The sequence below is a fragment of the Corvus hawaiiensis genome, chromosome 5 (genome assembly GCF_020740725.1).
Source record: "Corvus hawaiiensis isolate bCorHaw1 chromosome 5, bCorHaw1.pri.cur, whole genome shotgun sequence".
NCBI classification, from domain to species: Eukaryota; Metazoa; Chordata; class Aves; order Passeriformes; family Corvidae; genus Corvus; species Corvus hawaiiensis.
Window position 1 is genome coordinate 1,273,719 of NC_063217.1, and position 23,749 is coordinate 1,297,467.

Consider the following 23,749-nt stretch of genomic DNA (forward strand, 5'->3'; position numbering starts at 1 on the left):
CTCCCATCAGAGTCTTGGCTCTTTAACGTTAGAAAACCAAATCAAGGACATCAAAGGGCTGAGAATCCACAGTTTGAGCCTAAACTTGCCGTGGGCTGGGCAAGAAGTCCACAAATGACACAAACCTGGCTGCGCCTTGTCACAGTCCCACTGCTCAATGGCTTCAATTGTCTCAGTTTTGTTTGGGTTAGCTTAAATCCCTCCTAATTAATTTAAAGCTGACATGAGCCTGGTTTTGAGCTCAACCCCACCCCAAGCCTGCATGCTTTTTGCTCTGGTTTAATTAAATGCTGTTTAAAATCCGGCTGTAATTAAAGCGGTGAAGGTATCGGTACCTCCTGCTCTTCCCAGGCCTGCCCAGCACAGGCTCCTTGGAATCCTCTCCCTCCTGAAGGTGATTAACACCTCGCTGATGGCCTCTTCCCTGCTCTCAAATCCCTGGAACCTGCCAGGAGTCGCTTCCTTGTGGTTCTTGGATCAGCTGGTCCTTCACGGCCTGGATCCTGGATCCTCGATGCTCCCGAGCTGCTGTGCCCTGGAAGGGAATTAATATTCCCAGCCACTTCCTCGTGCTTGCAGGCTGCTGAGAAGTGGTCCCAAAATAGCCCCGATTAATCACAGGAAATCTGTGTTGTTCGGTTTGCTCCCAGTTTACTCCAGCAGCTGTTCCAGGAATTAAAGGGGGAAGAAGCCCAGGGATGGATATTTGGGAGCGGAAGGTCAGACTCGTGGGCACCTCACAGGCTCCGTGCCTGGCACGAGGGTGAGAGCAGGGCTGGATCCATTCCCCCTGTTCAGGGAAATCAGGGCTGGGTTGACAGTGAGGGCACCGAGCTGTTCCTGTGTCCAGGGGCCAGATCCTCCCATCCCATTTCCATCTCCTGACAGCTTTTGGGTTGCTGGGTCATGGAATCCTGGACTGGTTTGGGCGGGAAGGGACCTTAAAGCCCACCCAGTGCCACCCCTGCCATGGGCAGGGACACCTCCCACCATCCCAGGTGGATCCAAGCCCCAGTGTCCAGCCTCCTTGGGCACTGCCAGGGATCCAGGGGCAGCCCCAGCTGCTCTGGCAATTCCAGCCCAGCCCCTCCCCACCCTCCCAGGGAAGAATTCCCCCAAGTTTCTGAATTACTGGGAATTGCTGGGTTTCTTTTTTCACCTTTTGTTTTGCCTGCAGCTCTGTGAAAACCAATCTTGAATTACAAATATTAGTTTGGCTTCTAGTCAGGAGAATAAACCTGGGAAGCAGGGAATGACCTGGAGGGTGGGGAGCCAAGCAGTGAGGCAGCTTCCCACATCATCTGAAAGGGGGGAGCACAGAGTCCCACGGCTGGGGTGCAGGAAAACAGAGGACATTTTATGGTCAGGAGCTGGACAGTGGTGGTGAGGGCACTGCAGGGGGAGGGAGCAGTGGGGTGTGCAGGGAGGGTGCTGAGGTGGAGCCCCAGGGAGCCCTCGTGGCTCTGGGTTTGGAGCTGGCTCTGTCTGATGGGTGCTCACAGAGCTCTCGGTGTGGGGAAATGAAGCCCTGACTCATCGGAGTTTAACAAAACCAGGGAAAACTTGTCCAGGCTCAGATTCCCTGGTGGTTTTGGTGTTCTCTGACCACAGAATGGACGAGTTCAGGCAGCACCACTTTGAAACAAATCCCTCATTGCTTCCTGCACTGGTCCAAGGTGTCCAGAGCCACTGTGGCTGCCCCTGGATCCCTGGCAGTGCCCAAGGCCAGGCTGGACATTGGGGCTTGGATCCACCTGGGACAGTGGGAGGTGTCCCTGCCATGGCAGGGGTGGCACTGGATGGGCTTTAAGGTCCCTTCCATCCCAAACATTCCATGATTTAAGGATTTGGGGCACTCTCAGCTCCCCAGCTGAGCACCAGGGCTGAGTCAGCCCCAGCACTGGGCAGAAGAGGAGCAGGGAACGTGGGAATGGGATAACATCAGGGTGGATCTGAGCTGCTCAGACCTGTCCTGTGCTCGGCCTTGCTGAGCTTGGCCAGGCAGGAGCAGGGCAGGAGCTCAGTGCCAGCCAAACCCCAGCCCTGGGATATGGGACCGGCTCCCCGAGGGCCTGGGCAGCTTGGGAAATGGGAATTGGTAATTCTGAATGACGTTTATACCCTGCCCCTTTGAACCTGAGGTCTCCTTCCCCCTCCCTTGTCATTTACTCCTTGGCCAAGTGGGTGTAAAACACTGATGTTCCATTTAATTCCATTTAATTCTATTTATTATTGCATTTCTGACTGTGTCTCAACGATAAAGGCAGTGGGGAAGTCGAGGCCACTCAGATTTGAAGTCCCCCCGCCCTGCTGTTGTTGGAGGCAGTCATTCCAACGGCTCTGGGTTGCTGGTGGTGCTGTGGGATGAACGGTGGGACGGGGCTGCTGCTCCGTGGGATGGCTGAGGGGTGGATGGGGTGAGTCAGGAATTGCTCATGGCCCCCTGCACCCCTGGGAAGGGCTGGACAGCGGTGCTGGGGAGGGTGGTGGCATCTGCAGGGATCCTCAAACCCAAAACAAAAGGGAGGCAGCGAAATGTCAAGCTCAAAACCGCTCGAAAGTACCAGAATTAGTGTTAATTAAATCCATGCTAATTAAAAACCGCTGTGCTTTTTCCTGGAGTTGCGTGGAGCTGGTTTGTTCCATTGGGGGGGGGTCTTTTTTTAGTGCAGAACATGGAAAAATAGCGGAGTTTTGTGGGGATGGATGCTGCAGTGAGGTGGTCAGCAGTGTCTGGGCAGGGCCCCTGGAGAGGGATTTCTGCTGGAATGGGGGGCAGGGTTCCTGGAGGAGCAGGGGAGCAGCAGCAGCACGTTCTGGGAAGCGGTGCCAGCAGTGATTAAGCGCTGCTCCCGCGGCTCCATCCACACTCCAGGCCTTTATTTATAGCCCGTTCCTGCAGAACGAGCCTGCAGGAGATGGGCCACGTGCGGATGGAGGGCTCCCGGGATAAAGGGCTCCCAGGATCCCAGAGCTCCGGGGTGGCCATGGCCCTGATCCACGTCCCACTGGGCTCTGTGTGGCTTCTGTGGAGAAGCCACCGGACAGAGAGGGGCCGCTGGACGGGGCTGCCCTGTGTCCACCTGGCCTGAGGGTCTGGCAGCACCTGCCTCTGGATCGTGGAGTGCAGGCTGAGGTTGGGTGAGGATGTCCGTGTACACCAAGGGCTCCCAATCCCTCAGTGTTCCATGGTCTGGTGCTTGGGGTTGGTACAAACTCCACTGATGTTTTTATTCTCACTGTCTGAGTGCTCAGTCTCCTTCTCTCCTTTCCTCTGGAGCTGCCATGAACTTCCCCTCCTGTTTCACAGATCCCTTCCCCTTCCTCCAGACTCTTTTCCCAGTTCTGGAAGTGCTCAGGGCCAGCTTGGGTGGAGCCCTGAGCAGCCTGGTCTGGCTGGGCTCATTCTTAGCGGCACATTGGGAAAAACCCAAGCTGGAGGTGTTTGTGTAGGGATAACACCATCCCAAAGCTGCTGAGGAGGCTTCTGCTGGGAGCAAAAGGAGGAGGCATCCAGGGAATCCTGGAGTGCTTTGGCTGGGAAGGGACCTTGAAGCCCCTCCAGTGCCAGCCCTGCCATGGCAGGGACACCTCCCACTGTCCCAGGCTGCTCCCAGCCCCAGTGTCCAGCCTGGCCTGGGACACTGCCAGGGGTGGGATGTCCACAACCTCTCACCTCCTCCTGGTCTATCCCCAAAATCCGTGATGCCCCTGTGGCTGTGCTGGTGCTCAGAGCTGCTGGCAGGAGGGAGGGTGAGCAGCACAGGGATCGTGTCAGAGGCACTGCAGGGTGGGAATTGCAGCCTTGGGAGCTCTGGAGCTGCACTTTGGGGTTTTTGTGGCCTCAGGCATCTCCCAGGAGTCCCACAGGCAATATTTAATTTTTTGGGGAAAAAGTAAAGGGTATTTGGTGGCACCTCTTTGTTAAAGAATCTGATTGGTGTCCCGCTGGCAGGGTCCAGGTCCTGATCTCTGCCCTCCAGATTTCCTATCCCAGAACATCAGTAAACACCTCCTATATTATTTATTTCTAGTTGCTACTTCATTCTGCAAAGGAGATAAACCTTGAAAGGCGATTTCTCACTGACCAGGCTTGTTTCTTTTGTGTCTCCTTTTTTCCAGACTTCATTTTATGGCAGATTCAGGCACTTCTTGGACATCATCGACCCCCGCACTCTCTTTGTGACTGAGGTAATGTGTGCACACCTCTGCTTTGGACAGGGCTGTTTATTAGACAGCTGGAGATTAAAACCAATCTCTGCTGCGAGCAGCAGAAGGGATGAACCCGGCTCTGCAGTGGGTTTGTGTCTCACAGGTGCCTGATTGCCCAAGCGAGCGCTGTTCAGTCTGGAACACAAACCTGCTTTGCATCGGGCACCTGTGGATCCACACCCCCGGCTCCCTCTGCTCACTGGGGAGGCCCTGAACTGGTTTTTGGCAAAGCTGCCAGTGATTTGGTCTTCTCAGCAGGGAAATTCCTACAGGGGTTCATGGCAAAAATGCAGGTGAGGGGATGAGAGTGAATTTTAATTCCATGAGGAGTGATCTGGGTGGGTTTGTGGTGCAGTTCTGTAGGGGCTGCACTCAAGGAGATTTTTTTTATATTTCAGTTATTGCCCTGTTTGTAACAGGATTTGGGGTTCCTGCTCCTTTATTTCCACTTAGGGTTGTCCAGCTTTAATGCAGCTCTTTGCTGCCATCAGATACTGCTTGAGGGTGATGGGGAATCCTTGGGAAGGAAGAGTTCTACTCCTGGTCCGGAATTCTGCCCTTTGGCCAGAAAACTTTGGATTTTCAGTGAAGGGCAGCTGCTTTTTCCTTTTTATTTTATCTTTTTCCCCAATATCCACCCTGCCCCTCCCCTGGCCCAGCCTGAGGCCGTTCCCTCTCCTCCTGTCCCTGTTCCCTGGGAGCAGAGCCCGACCCACCACCGGCTGCCCCCTCCTGTCAAGGTATTCCAGAGAGGGAAAAGATCCCTCTGGATCCTCCTTTTCTCCAGGCTGAGCCCCTTTCCCTGCTCCCTCAGCTTTTCCTGGGGCTCCAAACCCTTCCCAGCACTTTTTAAGGGCTGAATCTCTTCTGCCTCTGGGGGGAATTTTCCTGCTCTGCCCTCTGTGGAATGCAGAGGGAGTTTGGACTCCCGGGCGAGCTCTGAGCTCAGTTCCTGCTCTGAACCCCCTGGGTGACCTCTGGCTCAACCACACAATTTTCCACCTTCCCGTGGTCACCTTTCCAGACCTTTCCAGGTCTCTGGGGGGTTGGAAAGGGTGTGGATTCAGAGGGATCAGCTGCTGTAACTTCATTTTTCCAGACAGCTTTTGATGAGGTTCCTTCAAGAAGGTGGAACCCAGGGGGAAAAAAGGAGCAAAGCCTGAGTGGCCCAGTTTTATCCTGGGTCAAAATCGAGCAGTTTTGGGTTCCAAAGTGAGCCTCAGCAAAGTGGGGAGGTTTGGTGTCCATCACTGGGGGCTGAACTTCAGGGTCTTCAGGAATGGCTTGGGGGCTTTCCAAGGAGGGAAATGCCCTCTGTCATTTCCTTTGGGAGTTTGAATTCCATGGCAGGGGGGCCTCAGCAGACCTGCAGCATCTTTGGTGATGTCCCCATGAGTTCCCTCTCCCTGGAGAAGTCTCTTGCCAAAGCCTGGGTCACTTTTTGGGGCACAAAATCTGCTTTTGGTTTGTTTTGCTCACTCTGCTCTGTGCGTCTGATCTCTGCTTTGCGATAATTGGGGTGCGCAGATGTGGAACTCAAAAGTTTTTTGCTTTCCTTGGATAATTGAGGGGGCAAATGAAAACCTAGGGAGGTTTGCTGAGCCACAGGCATGTGCAGGGAGCTCCTTCCCACTGACAGATGGCTGCATCTCCCAGGCCCGGGGCTCCCAGGGAACAAACAAATCCCTGTTTGTCTTGGAGGAGCTCATTGGCAAACGGAGCAAAAGAGTAGATAAATGAGTGTCTAATGGGAATGGAGGTTAATCCCATGGAAAATGCTGGGAAATGTGATAATACTTAATTTCTCTCCACCCTTTCCTGGTGGCTGTGTGCTCCATCATCGCATCCTGCTGCTGCCTGTGTCGTGGGGAGGGCTGGAGGGAGCCCGCCGAGGGGGGAATTGAGTGATGGGGAGGATCATCAGTCTCAGTGACACTCTTCCCTTACTCATTTATTTTTCAATAAAGCAGGTTCTTAACGCAATTAGAAACTTCCTTGTGTTTTAGAGGTTCTTGAGGAGGAAACCCTCGGGGGATTCCCCTGAGCACGGGGTTCTGTTGTACCTGTGCTTTTATCTGCCGGGGAACAATTATCCCCATCACACTCAGCACCAGCTTGTGCTGCCTTCTGAGGGCAGAGGAGCTGGAACACGGCCCCGACCTCGTGCCAGTGCTGCAGCCACCTCTGAAGAGGAGGCTTGGTGGGTGCTAATTCGTCTCATTACTGCCTCTCTAATCAAATCATGTCTTGGCAGCTGCAGATTTGCAAACTTCTGCGATAAGTGGGAAATGTGTCATTGCAGGGTCACCCTGTCCTGTCCCCCAGACCACCAGAGGCCCCTCGATGGGGCAGGGCCTGGCTGGGAGATGTGGGAGGTTCAAATGATCGGAGTAATACTTTTAATTGCTCTGTAATTAAGGTCCATGGGGAGCAGCAGATATTTTGATGAGGTGAACTTATCCCATCTGACGTTAGCCTGGCCACCCTGTTAACACTCTGTGGGAAGCTCTTCCTGGAGGAAGATCTGATAATAATTCTGAGCCAAAGTGAAATCAGACCTGAAGAGAGCTCCGAAGGGGCTGCCTGTTATCTGCTTTTGCTTTATCTCATTGTTCGGAGGCTGGATCTGCAGAGCATCTTGCACTCCCATATTTGGGTTTAAAATGGAAGCAGGATTAGATGTATGTTATTTATATGAACGATACCTTCTTACTCAGCAGATTGACTGTCTGTGTTTATTCAGTGTCACATCTGCTGGCTCCACTCGAACAAAAAGTTTCTGGCTCCTGTTGTCTGTCACTGTGGATCCAATACAATGGGGCCAGCTGGAGTCAAGTCTGCCGTGTGTGTCATCCCGGGGAGCAGGGAGACCAAACCCCGAGCCGGGCCGTGGCTGGTGGAGGGCACAGCTGGATCGCCACGCCCTCGGGGAGCTGGTGCTGCTGGTGGCCACAGGACCCTTGGGTTGGGGCATGTGGCACCAAGTCATGGCTGGGCTGAAGGTGGAGCCGGTGGAGCTCAGGGCACACAGAGATCATCGGCCCCAAAACGCCAGTGTGAGCCCAGAGTGAGACACAAACCATCCCCTGTGCCCTGGCCCGTCCGTGGATCCCCTCCCAGGCCCCCAGCGAGCCCTGGCCTCGCTGTGTGTGGGTTCTGAGGCAGGAATGTGTCGTGCTCCTGGCAGAGTGGCTTCGCTCCGGTCTGTATGGCACAGATGGGGTTCTGGAGGCTGCTCCCAGCCATGTGCAGGCACCGTTGGGATCCAAGAGGAGACGAGGCACGGAGCTGCCAGGCAGAAACAGCCCTGGAGCGAGGGGGGCAAGGTGACAACTCAGAGGAAGAGCTCAGGGCTGGGTGGAGGGGTCTGGCACAGGTCCAGGGGTGTTGGTGGGACCCTGCTCAGCTGTCCCTGTGCTGTCATGGGGCTGGAGCGGGGGCCATCAGCTCAGGGTGGGGGTGGTTTCCTGCTGGGGTTGTTCCTTCTCCTCCTGAGCACCAGCCTGAGGAAAAGGGGGACATGGGGGGACCTTGTGGCTCTGCACAAGTCCCTGACAGGAGGGGGCAGCCGGGGCGGTCGGGCTCTGCTCACAGGGAACAGGGACAGGAGGAGAGGGAACGGCCTCAGGCTGGGCCAGGGCAGGCTCAGGGTGGACAGCAGCAGGAATTTCTCCATGGAAAGGGTGCTCAGGCCTTGGAAGTGCCCAGGGCAGGGTGGAGTGATTTAATCCCTGGAGGGATTTAAAGCCCTGTGGATGTGGCACTTGGGGAGGTGGGGCAGTGGTGGCCCGGGCAGTGCTGGGGATGGTTGGACTCCCAGAGGGCTTTTCCAGCCCCAACAATTCTGGGATTGTGTGGTTCCATCACTCACACTGATCGGGGCCGCTGTGGGTGCAGCAGCTGGTGGGGTTTGTTCCAGGCTCTCCCTCTCCAGAAGGTCCCTGCAGGTGCTGTCCCGGCCCCTGGGGACTCCAATCTGTGCCCAGGAACCGCTTGGCACAGGACTGGAGGGTTTGGATCCAAACCATGCCAGAGATCCCACTGATGGAGGCTCATCCCAGCTCTGCCTTGTCGATGGCACATCCACAGCCACACACCCAGGCTGAGGGACCAGCCACAGCCCATTCCCTGCTCCTTCCTGAGCTGCAATTCCAAACCTGGCGTTTTCCAGCCGTGCCCCTCCCGGGGCAGCCCCCAGCCCTCCCCAGGGGGATGTGGCTGAGGCTGCAGCGGTGGAGCCCAGGCTGGAGCTCGGTGGGTGCTGCAGGGCTGAGCTCTGTAGGAACATCCCCGGCTGCAGATGGTCTGTCTGGCACCCTATTGTGAGAGCTGAGACCCCAGCAGCCACCACTAGAAGTGCTCGAGGTTTTTTCCGAGGAAAGGGGTATGTAAGGAATGAGACACTCTGGGGAAAAACGTGGTTGTGGGTTTTTTTTTAATCAGGGATGCTGTAAAATCTCGAGTGACACTTCATCCCACAGACAGCAGCAGAGAAACCAAGCAACAATAAATATTGAAACAGTAGCACAACCTTGCAGACAGACCTCGTTTCTGCTGTTAAAGAGGAGCTGAAGTGTAATCTTAGACATTATCAGCTATCAAGTGGAGCTGCATCGTGCTGAAAGCCAGCGAGCGGAGCTGCTTGGCATTTGGAGCTGTTGCGTGTGGTAAAGTTTGCTCCTGGTTTTTTTTGGAGGTTCTGGTTAAAAGAACGTGCTTGACTTTTCCAGAAGGAATAGGAGGCAGCCGAGTCTTCTCCCTAAATTGGGAGGCTTGGGGGGTGTTTGCTGAAGGTACCTGAGCGCCTCGGAGCCGTGTGAAAGGATCTGCTGGACTCGGCTGAACACTTTTGTTCACTTTCTGTGCCACCCTTTTGTCACCCCCAGGCCCCGCTGGCAGTGCTGGGGCAGGACTCCTTTCTCTGCAGAAGTTCCCCTCTGTCCCCAGGGAGCTGAGGGAGGGAATTCGTGGAGGCTGCGATTTTAAAAGCGAGCCCGAGCTTTTCTGTTTGCTGTTTGTTACCATTCTAAACAAGATGGGATCTGGCCAGGGTTGTTATAGTAACTACTAAGATTTCCTCAAGAGAAGGGGGGAAAAAATAGCACGGGCCCCATTCATGCCTTGCTGCAGCTCTCCATTCAGAGTCACACGCTGCTCTGGGAGAGCGTTTGCGAGACGCTCGGTGTAGGTAATTTCGGTGACAAAAACACGTCCCCACAATGAGCACAAATGGCTCTCCAGGATGTGCTGCTGGCACTCCCCGGTTATTTCCCGGCTCTGGAGGCAGCGAGGCTCCTCTTCCCTGGATCTGGGCAGGCGGCTGGCAGGGTTTTCACCTCGGGGTTGTCAGTCTGCACTGGACAATTATCATTCATTGGTGTCCTGCTAGGGAAGGGCTTTTCCTGAGAGGAATTTCTGAACAAGCCTGAGGCCCAGAGCTCTGAGGAATAACTCCAAAGGCACAGGTCCTGTTGTGATCTTGTGGGATTGCTTCTCCTCGAAGGCTGGAAATGCCTGAAACAGCCTAAAAATCCAATTTGTTTCTCAGCCCTGCAGCTCCTCTCAGATTCCCAGTGGTCAACCACGCCCTGAAGTGGCTTTTCCTGGAGTTGGTCATTCCAGCTACAGCCCCTGGGGGTCTTGCAGGAATTCCCAGGAGTCTGGCCATGTGTCCACAGTGTTGGATTTCATTCCCTGTGCCCCTTTCTCAGGGTCAGCGTTTCTCCTGTGGGAGACCCTAAACCCTTGTGGAGGAACAGGACCTCCCCCGGTGATGTTTCTGGAACCCCAGAAAATGCCACTTCAATCCAAAACCCTCCTTTTTTCTCCAGTGTCAAGAGGACTTGGCTTAATTAATGGCTCATTTCTCTGTCAGGGATGTTGGATGGACATGCAAAAGGATGCCCAGTGCCTGCCCTGATCCGTGGAAGCATCCGGGACAATTGATGCTCTGAAAGAATGCAGGATCTCCTCTTTCCAGGAAATATTCACCCTACCACTTCCATGTTCTTTTTTCTTAAGCTAAGTTTAAATTTTAAGGCAGGTTCAGCAAGTGTGGATGGGGTTTTTTTGAGCCAGCCATGAAAGCTTTTATATATTAAATAATTTGCTGGTTTTTGAAGCGAGGCTCAGTGTTTGAGGTGGAATGGGATTGCCTGGCTTTTGGAGGTTTCTGAACACCATCAATCCGTGTTTGACCCTCCAACATCTGTAGGAAATGACGGCTCTGCTTCTCTGAACTTCCCAATGCTCCAATCAAATGGGAATAGAACAAAAGGAATTGCTCACACCCGGCACTAAAATATGGTCCAATGTTGACCTTCAATGCTGTTCTTGGAGATCCTTCCCCAGCCTGGTCCCTTTTGGGGTGGGAATGAAGGTGCTGGCAGTGCAGGGAGATCCTGAATCTGTGAGGGGCCTGAAGCCCCACCTGGTGGGAGAAATCCAGAGCAGCTCTGGGAATCCCGGAGCTGGATTTGGGTGAACCTCGTGGGCCCTTCCAGCTCAGGAGATTCTGTGATTTTAAGTTCCAAGTGAGAGGTGTAGAAAAGTGGGAGAAGGGTGGTGGGCAGCTCTTCCTGGGACATCCAGGCCCGGAGCTGGGATGGGCTGGTCTAAGAGGGGACTGATTCCAAGCCAACATTCCCAGAAACAGGGCAGGAACTGGGAAATGTGTCACCTGTTACGTGAGTGTGGTGACACAGGCTGAGAGCTTGGCCTGCTAACCCCGGCCTGGACCACCACAAATCCCCGAGCCTGCGTTTTGCCCGGAACATGGAAGGGTTTTTGCCCAGAATATGGAGTCTTTGCCCAGAATACAGCGGTTTTTTGCCGAGGTTGTTCCTGGCTGACACCAAACCTCGAGTTTGCAGAGGCTCTGCTGTGCAGAATCCACCGAGGCTGGGAATGAGGTGGCACTGACAGAGCGAGCTCGGCCGCTGGCAAAGGGCCGTGGATCCGATCCCAAGGACAGGAATGGCCGCTGTTCCTGCTGTTCGGATGTTCGGAATGTTTGCGGGACGATAGTCTGTGGTTAATTGCTGCTTTCAGGTTGGGCTTCCAGGGAAACAACAAAGTCCCCGTCGATGTGGGCATGAGAGGGAGGGAAGGAGTTTCGCTGCCGTGGATCCTGGAGCGGGGACGGAGCCCGGGGTGGCACCGAGCAGCCCTGGCGGGGCTCCGGGGGCTCCACAGGAGCCACCCCCAGCACCCCCGGGCAGCCTTAGGGAGAATATTCCGCCTTTCTGGAATGTTCTCCGGCACCAGTGCTGGAAAAGCTGCCAAACCCACGGAGCTGGGGCCGGAATGTCGATCCAAGGTCGGTGTGGCTCAGCCGGAGCACGGGCAACCTGCAGGAGGCTCTGGGAAGTGGCGTTTGGCTTCAGATCTTCGGGAGCCATTGCTGAGCGATCCCGGGATTTCTGCAGACCGGGATAAGAAGATTTAACCCCTTGGAAGCTGCTCTTTACATCCTGACTTCTTCCTCTTGAGCTTGGGCAAATCAAAGGATCTTTCTGTCTATTTCTGCTCTGGGGAGGGGGGGTTTGTACTTCAATAAATTCATATATTCTGTGGAAATATATATTCTTTCAAGAAAAAATGTGTATCTTTATAGGCAGATATAGTTCTATATGTATGCTATATATAATATTCTATCTAATATAGCAGGTATATAGTATATGTTATATATACTGTATAAATAATATAATATAATATTATATAATTAATATAATATAATGGTATTAATATATATAATAGATATGATTTATGTAATATATATTCTATATTATATATATAAATAATAATATAATATAATATAATAATATTTCTATATATAATATATAATGTATGTAATATATATTATATATAAATAATATAGTATAATAGTATATATAATAAAAATATATAATATAATGTAATAGAGTAGTTAACAAAATATGATATGATATGATATAATATGAGATAGTATAATATAATATAACATATGGAGCACCCTGGGATAGTGGGAGGTGCCCCTGCCCATCCAGGTGGTTGAACCTGGATGATCCTTAAGGTCCCTTCCAACCCAAGCCATTCCATGATTCTGGGATAAGCTTTTCCTGGCAGACACCATCATTCTGTGTCTTCAATCCTCGCTGCTGTTTTTGTTGCAGAGTCGCCTGAAGGAAGCGGTGCAGCTGCTGGAGGATTACAAACACGGGACTCTGCCCCCAGGAGTCACCAACAAGGAGGTCAGAGGGAAAAACTGTTAAATTTCTGCTTATTCCTGCGGTTTGGGGGGCAGAGAGGAGCGGGGGGTTCGGGCAGGCTCTGCTGAGGGGCACCTTGGTGTTCCTGTGCTAAGATGCAAACTTCTTGTACAATTAAAAGCAAAACACAAAAGTCCTTTTTTTAGCTGGATGGAAGCTTTTTGTCGCTCCTGTGGGTTCTTGTAGCAGCAGCTGCGAGGCCTCAGCCCCTGCCCTGTTCCTGTTCCAGTAATTTCCATTTCTGCCTGGACACGAGTGTTGTTTGGGCTGCACCAGGCGCTCCTCGTGCTGGAGTTGTGCAGCAGGAGCGGGGCGTTCCTGCCCTTGGAATGGGGGCTGCAGGAGGTCGTGGGATCCCCATGGATGGGCAGCTCCTCGCAGGGTTTGGGGGTTCCTGAGGAAAGGGTCATTTTTGGGGCTTTGGGACAGAGGGATGGGCTGGGTGAGCTCTCCAAGACCACATCAGTCCAATTTTCTGGACTTTTTCCTCATACTCCTCTGCACATGGAACTTGTGGAAGCAGAGACGAGGATTGTAGAGGAGTCAGGCTGCTTTTTGGGTCTTTTACCTCCCAATCCATGCCATGAAACAAAAATCATCATTTTTTGTGTGGGTGTTCCCTCAAACTCTTCCCCGTTGCTGTCCATGTGGAGACTCCTGACCATGACACCCACCCAGGGGCTTTTTCATGGTCGTGTTTGTGCATCCAGCACAGAGTGAATCGGTTCTGTGTGATTTAATGTCATGTAAAGATGAATTGATAGCAGATCTGCCTGAGGGGATACAAGCAGCAGCAATTCCAGAGGGCCAGTGCACCTCCCAAATAAACAGGGATAGAAGTGGTGGGGAAATTTTTCCCCACACCCTGTAGGTCAAAGAGCCTCTTTTATTTCTTTTCCCTGTTCACAAGTGGTAATTTCTTTTTGTCAAAGGCAAATATAGGAGGTAAGTGTTGGAATAAATGAAGGAAATTAGAATTTCTTCACTTCGGAAAGGGGCAGCTGGTGTGGTGGGTGCTGCGCTGGGGAAGAGGCACAGCTTCCACAAAAAACAAACGGGAAATTGTCACAAGGCATTGGCCTCCTGCTCCCCTGATGTCAGTGCATTCTTCCAACCAGCATCTGATGGCGAGGCAAAAGCGCCGGGGCTGGGAAGGGAGGGATCAGGAGTGATGCAGCAGCAGTGACTCAGTTCCATCTGCCCGAGGCAGATGACACACGAGCCACTCTCTGTGACAAACCACGCAGACTTTTGACCTACATTTTTTGGAGTGACAAAGCCAGGCTCTTCCCAGGGTTCATTCAGAATTCCAGTGGGGGAGAGCGGCCTCGTGTGCAGGGGGTGAGGTTGTGTGAGCTGGGAGCTTCTGAGTGGGAATCCAGGTGAAGGAGGGGAGGGGAAACGATGGGAAAAGGCCTTTCCTGGGAAATGTTCTCACGTCAGGGTAAGAGTACCGGGGTTTGTGGTGGAATTGTGCCACAGCTCCCTTCGCTCTCTGTGTCAGTGATGTCAGAGGGGTCTGTGTGGTTCTGCTCCTGCAGGAGCCTGGGTGGGATTGCAGCAAGAGCTGCTTGTGTTCAATTACTGCATTAATTAAACCAAACCCCAGCGAGGGCTGAGTGAGCACCTCCATCCCTGGCAGGGTCCAGGGCCAGGTTGGACACTGGGGCTTGGAGCACCCTGGGACAGTGGAAGGTGTCCCTGCCCACAGCAGGGGTGGAACAGCCTTAAGGTCCCTCCAACCAACCCATTCCAGGATCCCATGGGCAGATCCCAGGCTGTGGGACTGGAATGTTGTCCCAGGATGCCACGGCCGCTGTAAGAAGGGTGGGGATGGGAGGGACTGGACGCAGGTGACCCTCGGGGAGCCCAGGCTGCCGTGGGACACAAACAACCACAGTGATGGGGTGACTGGAGCTGCCTTGGTGAGCTGGGGAGGGATCCCTGGAGCAGCAGGTCCCGGTCCTTCTGTGCTCCTGTGGCTGCCTAGTTCTGATTGAACAGGAGGGAATTTGGGCAATAGAATCATGGAATTGCTGAGGCTGGAAAAGCCCTCTGAGATCACGGAGTCCAACCATCCCCAGCACTGCCCAGGCCACCACTGCCCCGTGTCCCCAAGTGCCACATCCACAGGGCTTTAAAATCCCTCCAGGGATGGGGTCTCCACCCCCTGTGCCAGGGCTGGACAGCCCTTTCCAGGAAGGAATATTCCCAATATCCACCCTGAGCCTCCCCTGGCCCAGCCTGAGGCCGTTCCCTCTCCTTCTGTCCCTGTTCCCTGGGAGCAGAGCCCAAGCCCAAGCCTCTCACTCCCATCGCTATCACCCCAAATTTGATCCAAAGACACCTGGAAAGTGCATTTTGGCTTTCCTGGAGCTGAGACTGACAGTTTTCCTGGCTTTTCTGTGCACCACTCTCTGCAGGATGGGCTCTGGCTGGAGGCAGTAACAATTGGCAGTTTTCTGGGGCTAATTTGGGAGAGGGCAGCGCTGGAGCTCTGGAGAGGGGCCTGGTTTGTGGCACAGGGATTGGTGCTGGGATACGGGACTGAGCCACGTCCTGTGTGATAACTGAGTGTCCCACTCCTCTGCTGCACTGGTGAGGTTGCCACATGTGGCAGGACACCAGCAGGTAGAGGTAATTTGATTTCTGACTGATTTTGGGGGGTTTTACCCCTCTCTGGCTGGGATCTGAGCTGGTCAGATGTGTCCCCGTGGGCAAGGCGTGGATGTTGGAGCGGTGACCTGGGAACACGGAGTCTGAGAGAGGATAAACTGCAGTTACTGCTCATCAAAAAGGCTGGGCGGGACTTCAGTGATCTCAAGGGAGAATTGACTTGATCTCCTTTAAGAGCTGCTTCCCGTTTGGCTGCTCGGACCCCTCAGAACTGCTGCCCTTTGAACTGGACGTGACACACAAAGAAATGTCTGAACGGGCTGAGCTTCATAATCAGCGTGAGAGTCGCGCTCACCTTCGAAGGCTTTAAAAACAACGCCCTGGGCAGAGTTTTAATGCATTAATTCTCCAGGAAGCCAACGCTCCCCCCCTCAGGAGGCAGCTCGGAGATCAAGCAGACGAGTTGTTTTGACAGAGCGCTTCACCAAGCTCCCGACTGAGCCTCTCCGGTGGAGCCGCGTTTGACAGAGCTCGAATCCCCGCGCTCTGCCTCATTCAGAAATCCGTGGCTCTCGGCGAGGATGGCAGGAGCTGCAGCCTCCCGGCAGCTCGGCGCGGTCCCTGGCGCCTGCTGAAATGGTTTCGCCTCATGAGAAATGGAAAATACAGAGCCTAGAGCTATGTCACAGCAAGCAGCTCCTCCACACGCAGCTTCTTGACAGGGTTCTCATGGAACCAGCCCTGCTCTGCTGCATTTCCCAGGCAGGTTTTTCCAAATGAGCTGGAATGGAACGGTTACGGGCTAGCTAAAGATAAAAATCCTCTCAAGAGCCGTGAGTGTGCTTTCAGCACTTCCCCAGGACCATCTCCGAGCCAGTTTCCAGAATAAACGCTGGAACACTGGACAGGGGCAGTGCCAGCTCCTGCAGCTCTGTCCCTTCCAGGCCTCTCCCACCCATCCAGAGGCTCCTGTTCTTCCTCTTGAACTGGATTTCACTGCTCAGGAAAATGGCCATTAACTCAAGGTGGGAAAAACCCATTTCTGGGGCCTCATTAACAAAAATGAAGAATTGATCTCTCACCTGTCGATAGCTGCTGCACTGCTGAGAGCTCCTTATGGAGGGGGACTGTGGGGTTTGTTCCTACATTAGAAAGATGTTTTAAAAACAGGATTTTTTGTCCTGGGTGTATCAATTATGTGGTCAGCAAAACAGAGGAGAAAGAGCTGCTTGATCAGTATTTATTCAGTGGAGCAGGAAAACACACTCCAGTCTCCATTTCTTCAGCTGAGCTTATTTCCTTGAGTTTTTATTGAAATATTTGAAAGCCAGGCTTGCTTTTTATTAAATATGCAGCTGAATGCTTGTTAAAGTTCCCCCAACCCCAAATGTTCTGTGCAGTGGGAATACCTCACGCTGTCATTAACCCCCAACAGGCTCCTAGGATTTCCTATTTTTTCTCGAAATGAAAAGGTGACCTTGCTAATGCCCCTGTTTGGGGTGTTCTTCTGCTCTCTTGGTCATTTGGGTGAAATATCTGAGGAGGATTAGAGAAGATGCTTGGAGGAGAAACCCCCTAAGGGCCTTGGGGAGGTTTGGTCTCGTGGGGGGGCAGTTTGGGTGATGGAACTCCATGGATCCAGAAGCATTTTGGTGGCAGGAACAGCGGCTTCTTAGCAGGGTTGGGAAATTTTAGGAATTTAGAATTTTTACTGTGAAAAGCCCAGGAGAACTGGTGGGTTCTGTTTGTCCTCCTGGGGCTCCTGCAGAGGGTGAGGTGGAGGTGCTGCTGTGGCACCTGCTGGTCCCTGTGTCCCCTTTCATCCCCCTGTCCCAGGGGAAGCTGGAAAATGGGATCTTAGAGGGGAGGTGAAGAGGGAAAGGAAATGTGGAGGGAAAAACTGGTCCAGTTGTCATTTATGTCTCCCCTTTTCCAGCTCTGTAGGAATTGCACTCATGGAATCATGGAATGGTTTGGAAAGAGCTGGAAGGGACCTTAAATCCCATCCCACCCCATCCATGGGCAGGATACTTCCCACCATCCCAGGCTGCTCCAAGCCCCAGTGTCCAGCCTGGCCTTGGGCACTGCCAGGGATCCAGGGGCAGCCCCAGCTGCTCTGGCAATTCCAGCCCAGCCCCTCCCCACCCTCCCAGCCAGCAATTCCTTCCCAACATCCCAGCCCAAGCTCCCCTTTCCCACTGGGAAGCCATTCCCTGCCTCCTGGCCCTCCAGGCCTTGGCCCCAGTCCCTCTGCAGCTCTCCTGGAGCCCCTTTAGGCCCTGCAAGGGGCTCGCAGCTCTCCCTGGCTCCTTCCCTTCTCCAGGGCAACATTCCCAGCTCTCCCAGCCTGATCCAGAGCAGAGGGGCTCCAGCCCTGGAGCAGCTCCTGGCCCTGTTATTGCCCTTCTGTAAAGATTCCCTCATTGTTTGCATTTTGTGCTCCTCATGTAACCATGGAATCCCAGAATCCCAGACTGGTTTGGGCTGGAAGGGGCCGTAAGGAACATCCAGTCCCACCCCCTGCCATGGGCCTGGACACCTCCCACTAGCTCAGGGTGCTCATTTAAGTGGTCCCATGGTACCTCAGCAACCTTTGCAGCCAGAATTCCTCAGGGACTGGGATTGGGATGTGCTGTGGGTCCCTCCCTGTGTGAGGGTCCCTGTGCTGAGGGTCCCACCCTGTGCTGAGGTCCCTGTGCTGAAGGAAGGTCCCCATGCTGAGGGTCCCCATGCCGAGGGTCCCACCCTGCGCTGAGGGTCCCTGTCCCAGGGCCATTCCAACGCCGGCTCCGTGGCTGCTCCCAGGACTGGCAGGATCCGTCCCCACGGAGCTCTGGTGGCTGCTGCGAGTGGGAAGGTGCAAATGACACACACGAGGGCTCTGGGAGCCAATTTGCAGCAGAAGGTAGAGACTGTAACATATCCAATTCCAATTCCAGACAGGGCAGGCAATTCCCCAAACTGCCTCCTGGAGGGAATCTCCGCTGGAGGGATAAGGTTTCATTTGAGGGAATGGTTTCTCCCCTGAACGCCAGGGCTGGAAAATACCAGCCTGGTAAACAAGGATGGAGAGCCAGCTTGCTGAAACACGGACATTTTCCCTGTTTTGGGAATGTTGATGCTGAGGTTTCACCTCAAACCAAAAGGCTGTACCAACTGCGGGGCATAATGATGTGGCTTTTGTCCTTTATCCTCAGCTTCTCCCACTAATTTGTGGGGTTGCATCTGTGTCCTCTGTGTGTGTGAGTCCCTCTCCCACCCTGTCCAAGAGCCCAGCACAGATTGGGGGAACAGATTGGTGCTGGCATGGCAGCAGTGGTAAAAGTTGAGGGAAGCAGCACTCGGTGGCTATCGGCTCCAGAGGGACTGAAATCCCTCCTCTTCATGGCACAGCTGCTTCTCCTGGGGGATTTTTTGGCTCCAGGAAAACCCTGTCCAAAGCTGGGGAACTTGGATGTGCTGAGGGTTTGGGCACCAAAGATCTGCCTTGGGAGATGTGCAGTTGGGTATTGGCACTGGGGGTACTTCATGGTGAACTTCAGGTTTGTTCATCACTTCTTCCCCCAAAATACTTCCATTTTCCTAGCTAGAATTCCCTGCAGTCATTCCATGCCTGAACTGCATTTCCTTTCCCTTGCACGCTGAATTTTGGCCTTAGAAACCAGAGTAGGAAGAGCTGCTGAGCTCCTGGTTTAATATCCCTGCTCCTCAGAGTGCTCCAAATACTGACCAGCAGCAGCCCGGGATGCTGGAATGCTGCTGGAAATTGGGATCAGAGCCCTGATTTCCCCCATTTGTAGGTTCCTACCATTCTATCCTAAAAATGTGGTACCTGAACAAGCAGTAGGGCACGGTCCGAGGAGTGCAGCGGTGAAGGCGCCTCATGCTGCCGTCCCTGCCCGCTGTCCCCGCTGTCCCCGGGGCCCGTCCCGGGCTGGCACCTCGGCTCCTCCCTGTGCTCCTGCCAGCAGAGAGAGGCAAAGAGCCACAGAACAGCAGCACTGTCTCGGGGGGGGGGGGAGACTCTGCAGGGGGAGTGATGCTTTTCCCGTGCAAGGTTCTGATTTTTAATGCCAATAAGAGGTTTAAAAACGTAGATAATTAATTAAACGCAGCCCTCGGGCCCTCAGTCTCACAGAGCCGCCGCTGTCCTCAAGCAGAATGAAGGTGCTGCCTGTTAAATGTCTCATTCCCTGAAGTTCAGATCTGAACTGGCACAGGTTTGCTCTGTGCCCAGACTATTGGAAGGGGAGGTGTGAAGCCATGGCAGCGTCAGCAGTGCCACGGCTCTGCCTCCTTCTCCCGGCCATGTGTTCCCACCTCCCCGAGCCTTGCACTGGCACAGCTGGGTGTTCAGGGAGCTGAGCTTAATAAAAACTCGAGCTCCCTTCCCCCTCTCCCAAAATGCTCGTTTTTTGCCTCTGACTCCCCTTATTGTCCCTGTTGTCTGCGCAGTGTGAGGGATGGGATGCACAGGGGCATCAGGGGCTGCGGTGCCATAACAGGAACCAGCCCGAGCTGCTGAAGGGGAGAGAAACCTGAGGTGGAGGCTGGAAATTAATCCAGGGATCACAAAACCAGGAATAAACATCCTGAGCTGCGGATCTTTGATGACTGAAAGCCTTGCAGCTGCGAGACACCAGGGTTTAGGATTTTTGATCCATGTCTCCCTCTTTGCTGTAGGATCATAGGGTGGCTCAGGCTGGAGGGGACCTGGGGAGGTCACCTAGTCCAGCACAGCTCCCCGGATTTCCTGCTGGAGTTCTGCCTGTTCATTTGGCTGGGTGTTTACCTGCACCTCCTGCCAAAATGCAAGAACATCTTACTTGTGAGCAAACCGGAGCAGCGACCCAGCTCAGCTACTGCTTTTGTCCCCTCAGCTCCACCCTGAAAGCTTCACCCCTGAGCGTCAGGGGGAGGAAATAAAATTTAAAAAGAAGTGCCCGATGTGGAAAAGGCAGCTGGGTGGATGGTCCCTCGGAGCCAGACATGTGCCGTGCTCCAGCCAGCCCTTGGTGCGCGTTGGCGGAGCCGAGCCGTGCTGTGTCACTTGTGACTTCTCACTCCTCAGCCCTTCCAAACGCACTCCTGGCAACTCGCTGTTTCGAAACTGTTTCACTTCTCCCCCATTAGGATCGGTGGAGTGAAAAGAGGCTCAGCAGCCTAATGGGCACGTATTTATTGCTGTGCTCTTGCCTCAATCAGGTTAGCAGCGGGGAGAGCCGCGCACGCTGCCCCAGACACAGCAGCGAACAATGAATCCATCAGTGACTAAAGAGCCGCCCTTTTGGGGAATAATGGCTTTTCCTAACGGTGTTGATGAAGAGCGAAGAGGTCCATTTGCAGTAAACTGTAATTTTTCCCCGCTCTGGTCTCCTGCAGGACGCGATAGAACGGGGATGTATCGCTGTCCTGCTGCTGCCTTTTCTCGGCAGGAAAGTGCCCCTTTGCTGGGCCGAGGGCTGCGCTTGGATTTTCCTCCCTCTGCAGTCTGAGTATTCTCGGTGGCACTAAAATAAGCGGATTTTAGGCCTCGTTTCAGCCCGTCAGAGGACAAAGGCACGGAAGGAGCAGTAATTGCACCTCAAACCTCCCTGATCCCCGACTGCTGCTCCTGCTGCTCCTCCTCAGTCACACACCGGCTTTGTTTCAGCTCATCAGCGCGGGATTTAGGGAGTTTATCCCAAATCACCTCCAGATTACAGAGCAGATTAGATTGGCGAGTTTGGTGTGGCTAAAATGAGATGAAACAAATCTGATCTGGAGCAGCCTTAGCTGGATTAGGGAGCCTGGCTGCCCAGGCAGGGTTGGACACTGCTAAGGTTCTCATCCAGCCCAAACTATTCCATGATTCCAGACGTATCCAAGTCCTTCTCCAGTCCTGGTGCAATGATGGTTTTCAGTGAGTGATTCTCACTCTGCTGAAGTCTTTCCAGGAGAGTGCTGGGAGGATTAATTAGTTAATGTTTATTGAGTGCTGGGAGGCTGCACGGTGTTATTTCAGTGCTGCCTTATTTTATCCGTGGGGACTCGATTCTGGTTCCACCTACACTTGGTTTGGGATCTGGCAGCAGCTCCTGGGGCTGGGAATCAGCAGGGCCAGGGCAGTGCCCATCCCCTGGGCTGGCACTGCTGGGGCACCTCCAGTGCTGGGGGCAGCTCTGGAGGGACCCTGAGGGGCTGGAGCTGTCCAGGGAAGGGAACAGAGCTGGGAAGGGGCTGGAGAATTCCTGAGGGAGCTGGAAAGGGGCTCAGGCTGGAGCAAAGGAGGCTCAGGGGGGACCTTGTGGCTCTGCACAAGTCCCTGACAGGAGGGGGCAGCCGGGGGGGTCGGGCTCTGCTGGCAGGGAACAGGGACAGGAGGAGAGGGAACGGCCTCAGGCTGGGCCAGGGGAGGCTCAGGGCGGACATTGGGAATATTCCTTCCTGGAAAGGGCTGTCCAGGCCTGGCACAGCTGCCCAGGGAGGTGGTGGAGTCCCCATCCCTGGAGGGATTTAAAGCCCTGTGGATGTGGCACTTGGGGACACGGGCAGTGGCGGCCTGGGCAGTGCTGGGGATGGTTGGGCTTGGTGGTCTTAAAAGTCTTTTCCAACCCAAACAATTCCCTGATTCTCTGATTCTTCTCAATGACTCAACGATGCTTTGAATGGCAAAGGAGTTCTCCCTTGGCATCCCAGAAGAGCTTCAGGTGCCTCCTGTGCTGACTCATTTCAGTGTCAGGGGGCAGAAAATGAACAGGTCCCTTTGTGATCTGCCCCCCTCCTGGGCACAGCTGAGCTTTGTGTCCCGAAGAACCAAAACCTTTCTAATGGGAAGATTTTAGGAGCGGGGTTGTAAAAGCTCTGGTGGGGAGATTTCCTCTGAGGAGCTAGAAGAGACATAAGGTGGTGTTATCTCGTTTTCCAGGTTTATCAGGACAGCCCGACAGCAGATCCCATATCTGTGAGCAGCTGGAGTTGGGAAATTTTTTGCCCCCCTCATTTCGATCATTTAAACGACTGGGACTATTGGGAAAGCACATCTGGATTGGAGGCTGTCCCTCCCAAGGGTGCAGGAAGGGAGCTTGTTGTGCTCCAGGAGGAGCTTTGCTGCATCCCACATTCTGCACCACCCAATATTTGGAATTCAGTGTGGGCTGGATGATCCGAGCTGTACTTTAATAAACCTCACAACCCCCAGAGTGTGAAACCACTGGCAGTTCCTGACGGGGTGCAAACTCCAGGCTGTTACCTCGTTAAAATCCACATTTCCTGGGTGCAGGCGGGGCCTGGTGGAAGGTGAGAACATCTCTGGTGGAGCAGGAAGGGGAGGAACAGACTTTGAAATGAAACTGACTGGACAGATGAAAGAAATTAACTAAAAATACTCATTTTTCATTGATTTCCTCTTCAGCCCTGTCCTTACTTAGGGGGTTTTGCTGTGTAATGGTGCAAAGTCTAAGCCAGGCAGACCCCACTGAAGGACTCAGACCTCTGGCTTTTCTCCTCCGCGTTGGGCTCATCTCCCCTGTGACGCCTAATTAGTTCTGTGTCTATAATTGTGCCTTGTCATTATGAGTGATTACTGAGTGATTAATCAATAAGGGCTTTTCTCCAGGGAGTTATTCCCAGCGTGGCACAGCCAGAGCAGGCACCCATGGATGTAGGATCAGTCCTTACGTGGTGGCACCAGGTGGTTTTAAGCAGAAGGAGGATTGATTTGGATTAGAAGTGAGGCAGAAGTTTTTTGTGATGGGGGTGACAAATGAATTCCCGTCTCTGAGTCCAGGACTGCGAAGTGTTCCTGTGTTTAATAGGAGGAGGCTCATCCATTGAGGGGAACTGGAACCCTTCGTGCTGTGTTTATAGTGACAGGTGTTGGTGAAGAGATTGGGGCTGGATGGAGTCTTTAAATAAATTCTTTTTTTTTTTTTAAACTATCTCTAAGCTGCAATTCTGCTGCTAAATAAGGATTGCTAATGACTGTCCTGACAAGCAAAGATCACATCTCTTCCCAAGATTTATTCCAGTCTCCATCTCCTTACCACAGCTTTGGTTCTCTTCAGATCCTGGTGGTCTTTGATCCTCTGCCTCAAATACCACGAGCAGGTGATGTTTCTGGAAAACTGAATTCAGCTCCTGAGTTCATAAAATCCCAGAGTCCTGGAATGGTTTGGGTGGGAAGGGACCTTAAATCCCATCCAGTGATGATGATGCCAGGGCAGGGACACCTCCCACTGTCGCAGGCTGCTCCAAGCCCCAGTGTCCAGCCTGGCCTTGGGCACTGCCAGGGATCCAGGGGCAGCCCCAGCTGCTCTGGCAATTCCATTCCAGGGCCTCGCCACCCTCCCAGCCAGGAATTCCTTCCCAATCTCCCACCCATCCCTGCCCTCTGGCACTGGGAAGCCATTCCCTGTGTCCTGTCCCTCCAGCCCTTGTGAAAAGTCTCTCTCCATCTTCCTTGTTGGCCCCTTCAGGTCCTGCAAGGCCACAGTGAGGTCACCCCAAAGCTTCTCCTCTCCAGGCTGAACAATCCCAACTCTTTCCTCCCAGCAGAGCTGCTCCATCCCTCTGACCATCCTGGTGCTCCCTCTGGACTCACTCCAGCAGCTCCAGGTCCTTCCCAGCCTGGGAGCCCCAAGCTCAGGGCTGTAGGACTCTGCTACAGATGGTGACAAAAGTGGTGATTCTTC

At 53.6% G+C, this 23,749-nt stretch overlaps 1 protein-coding gene across 2 annotated transcripts in view; it reads left to right on the forward strand.

The window, feature by feature from the left end:
• SFXN5 (sideroflexin 5) overlaps positions 1–23,749 on the forward strand; it is an 86,387-nt gene that overhangs the window by 3,688 nt on the left and 58,950 nt on the right. Inside the window, exons 2-3 of one of the 2 annotated variants that reach the window (XM_048304990.1) lie at positions 4,123–4,191; positions 12,366–12,443. In XM_048304990.1, the coding sequence (XP_048160947.1) occupies positions 4,123–4,191; positions 12,366–12,443 (147 nt within the window). Of the gene's footprint in view, positions 1–4,122; positions 4,192–11,198; positions 11,263–12,365; positions 12,444–23,749 lie in introns of those variants that run through there. The other variant, XM_048304991.1, reaches the window with a different exon arrangement.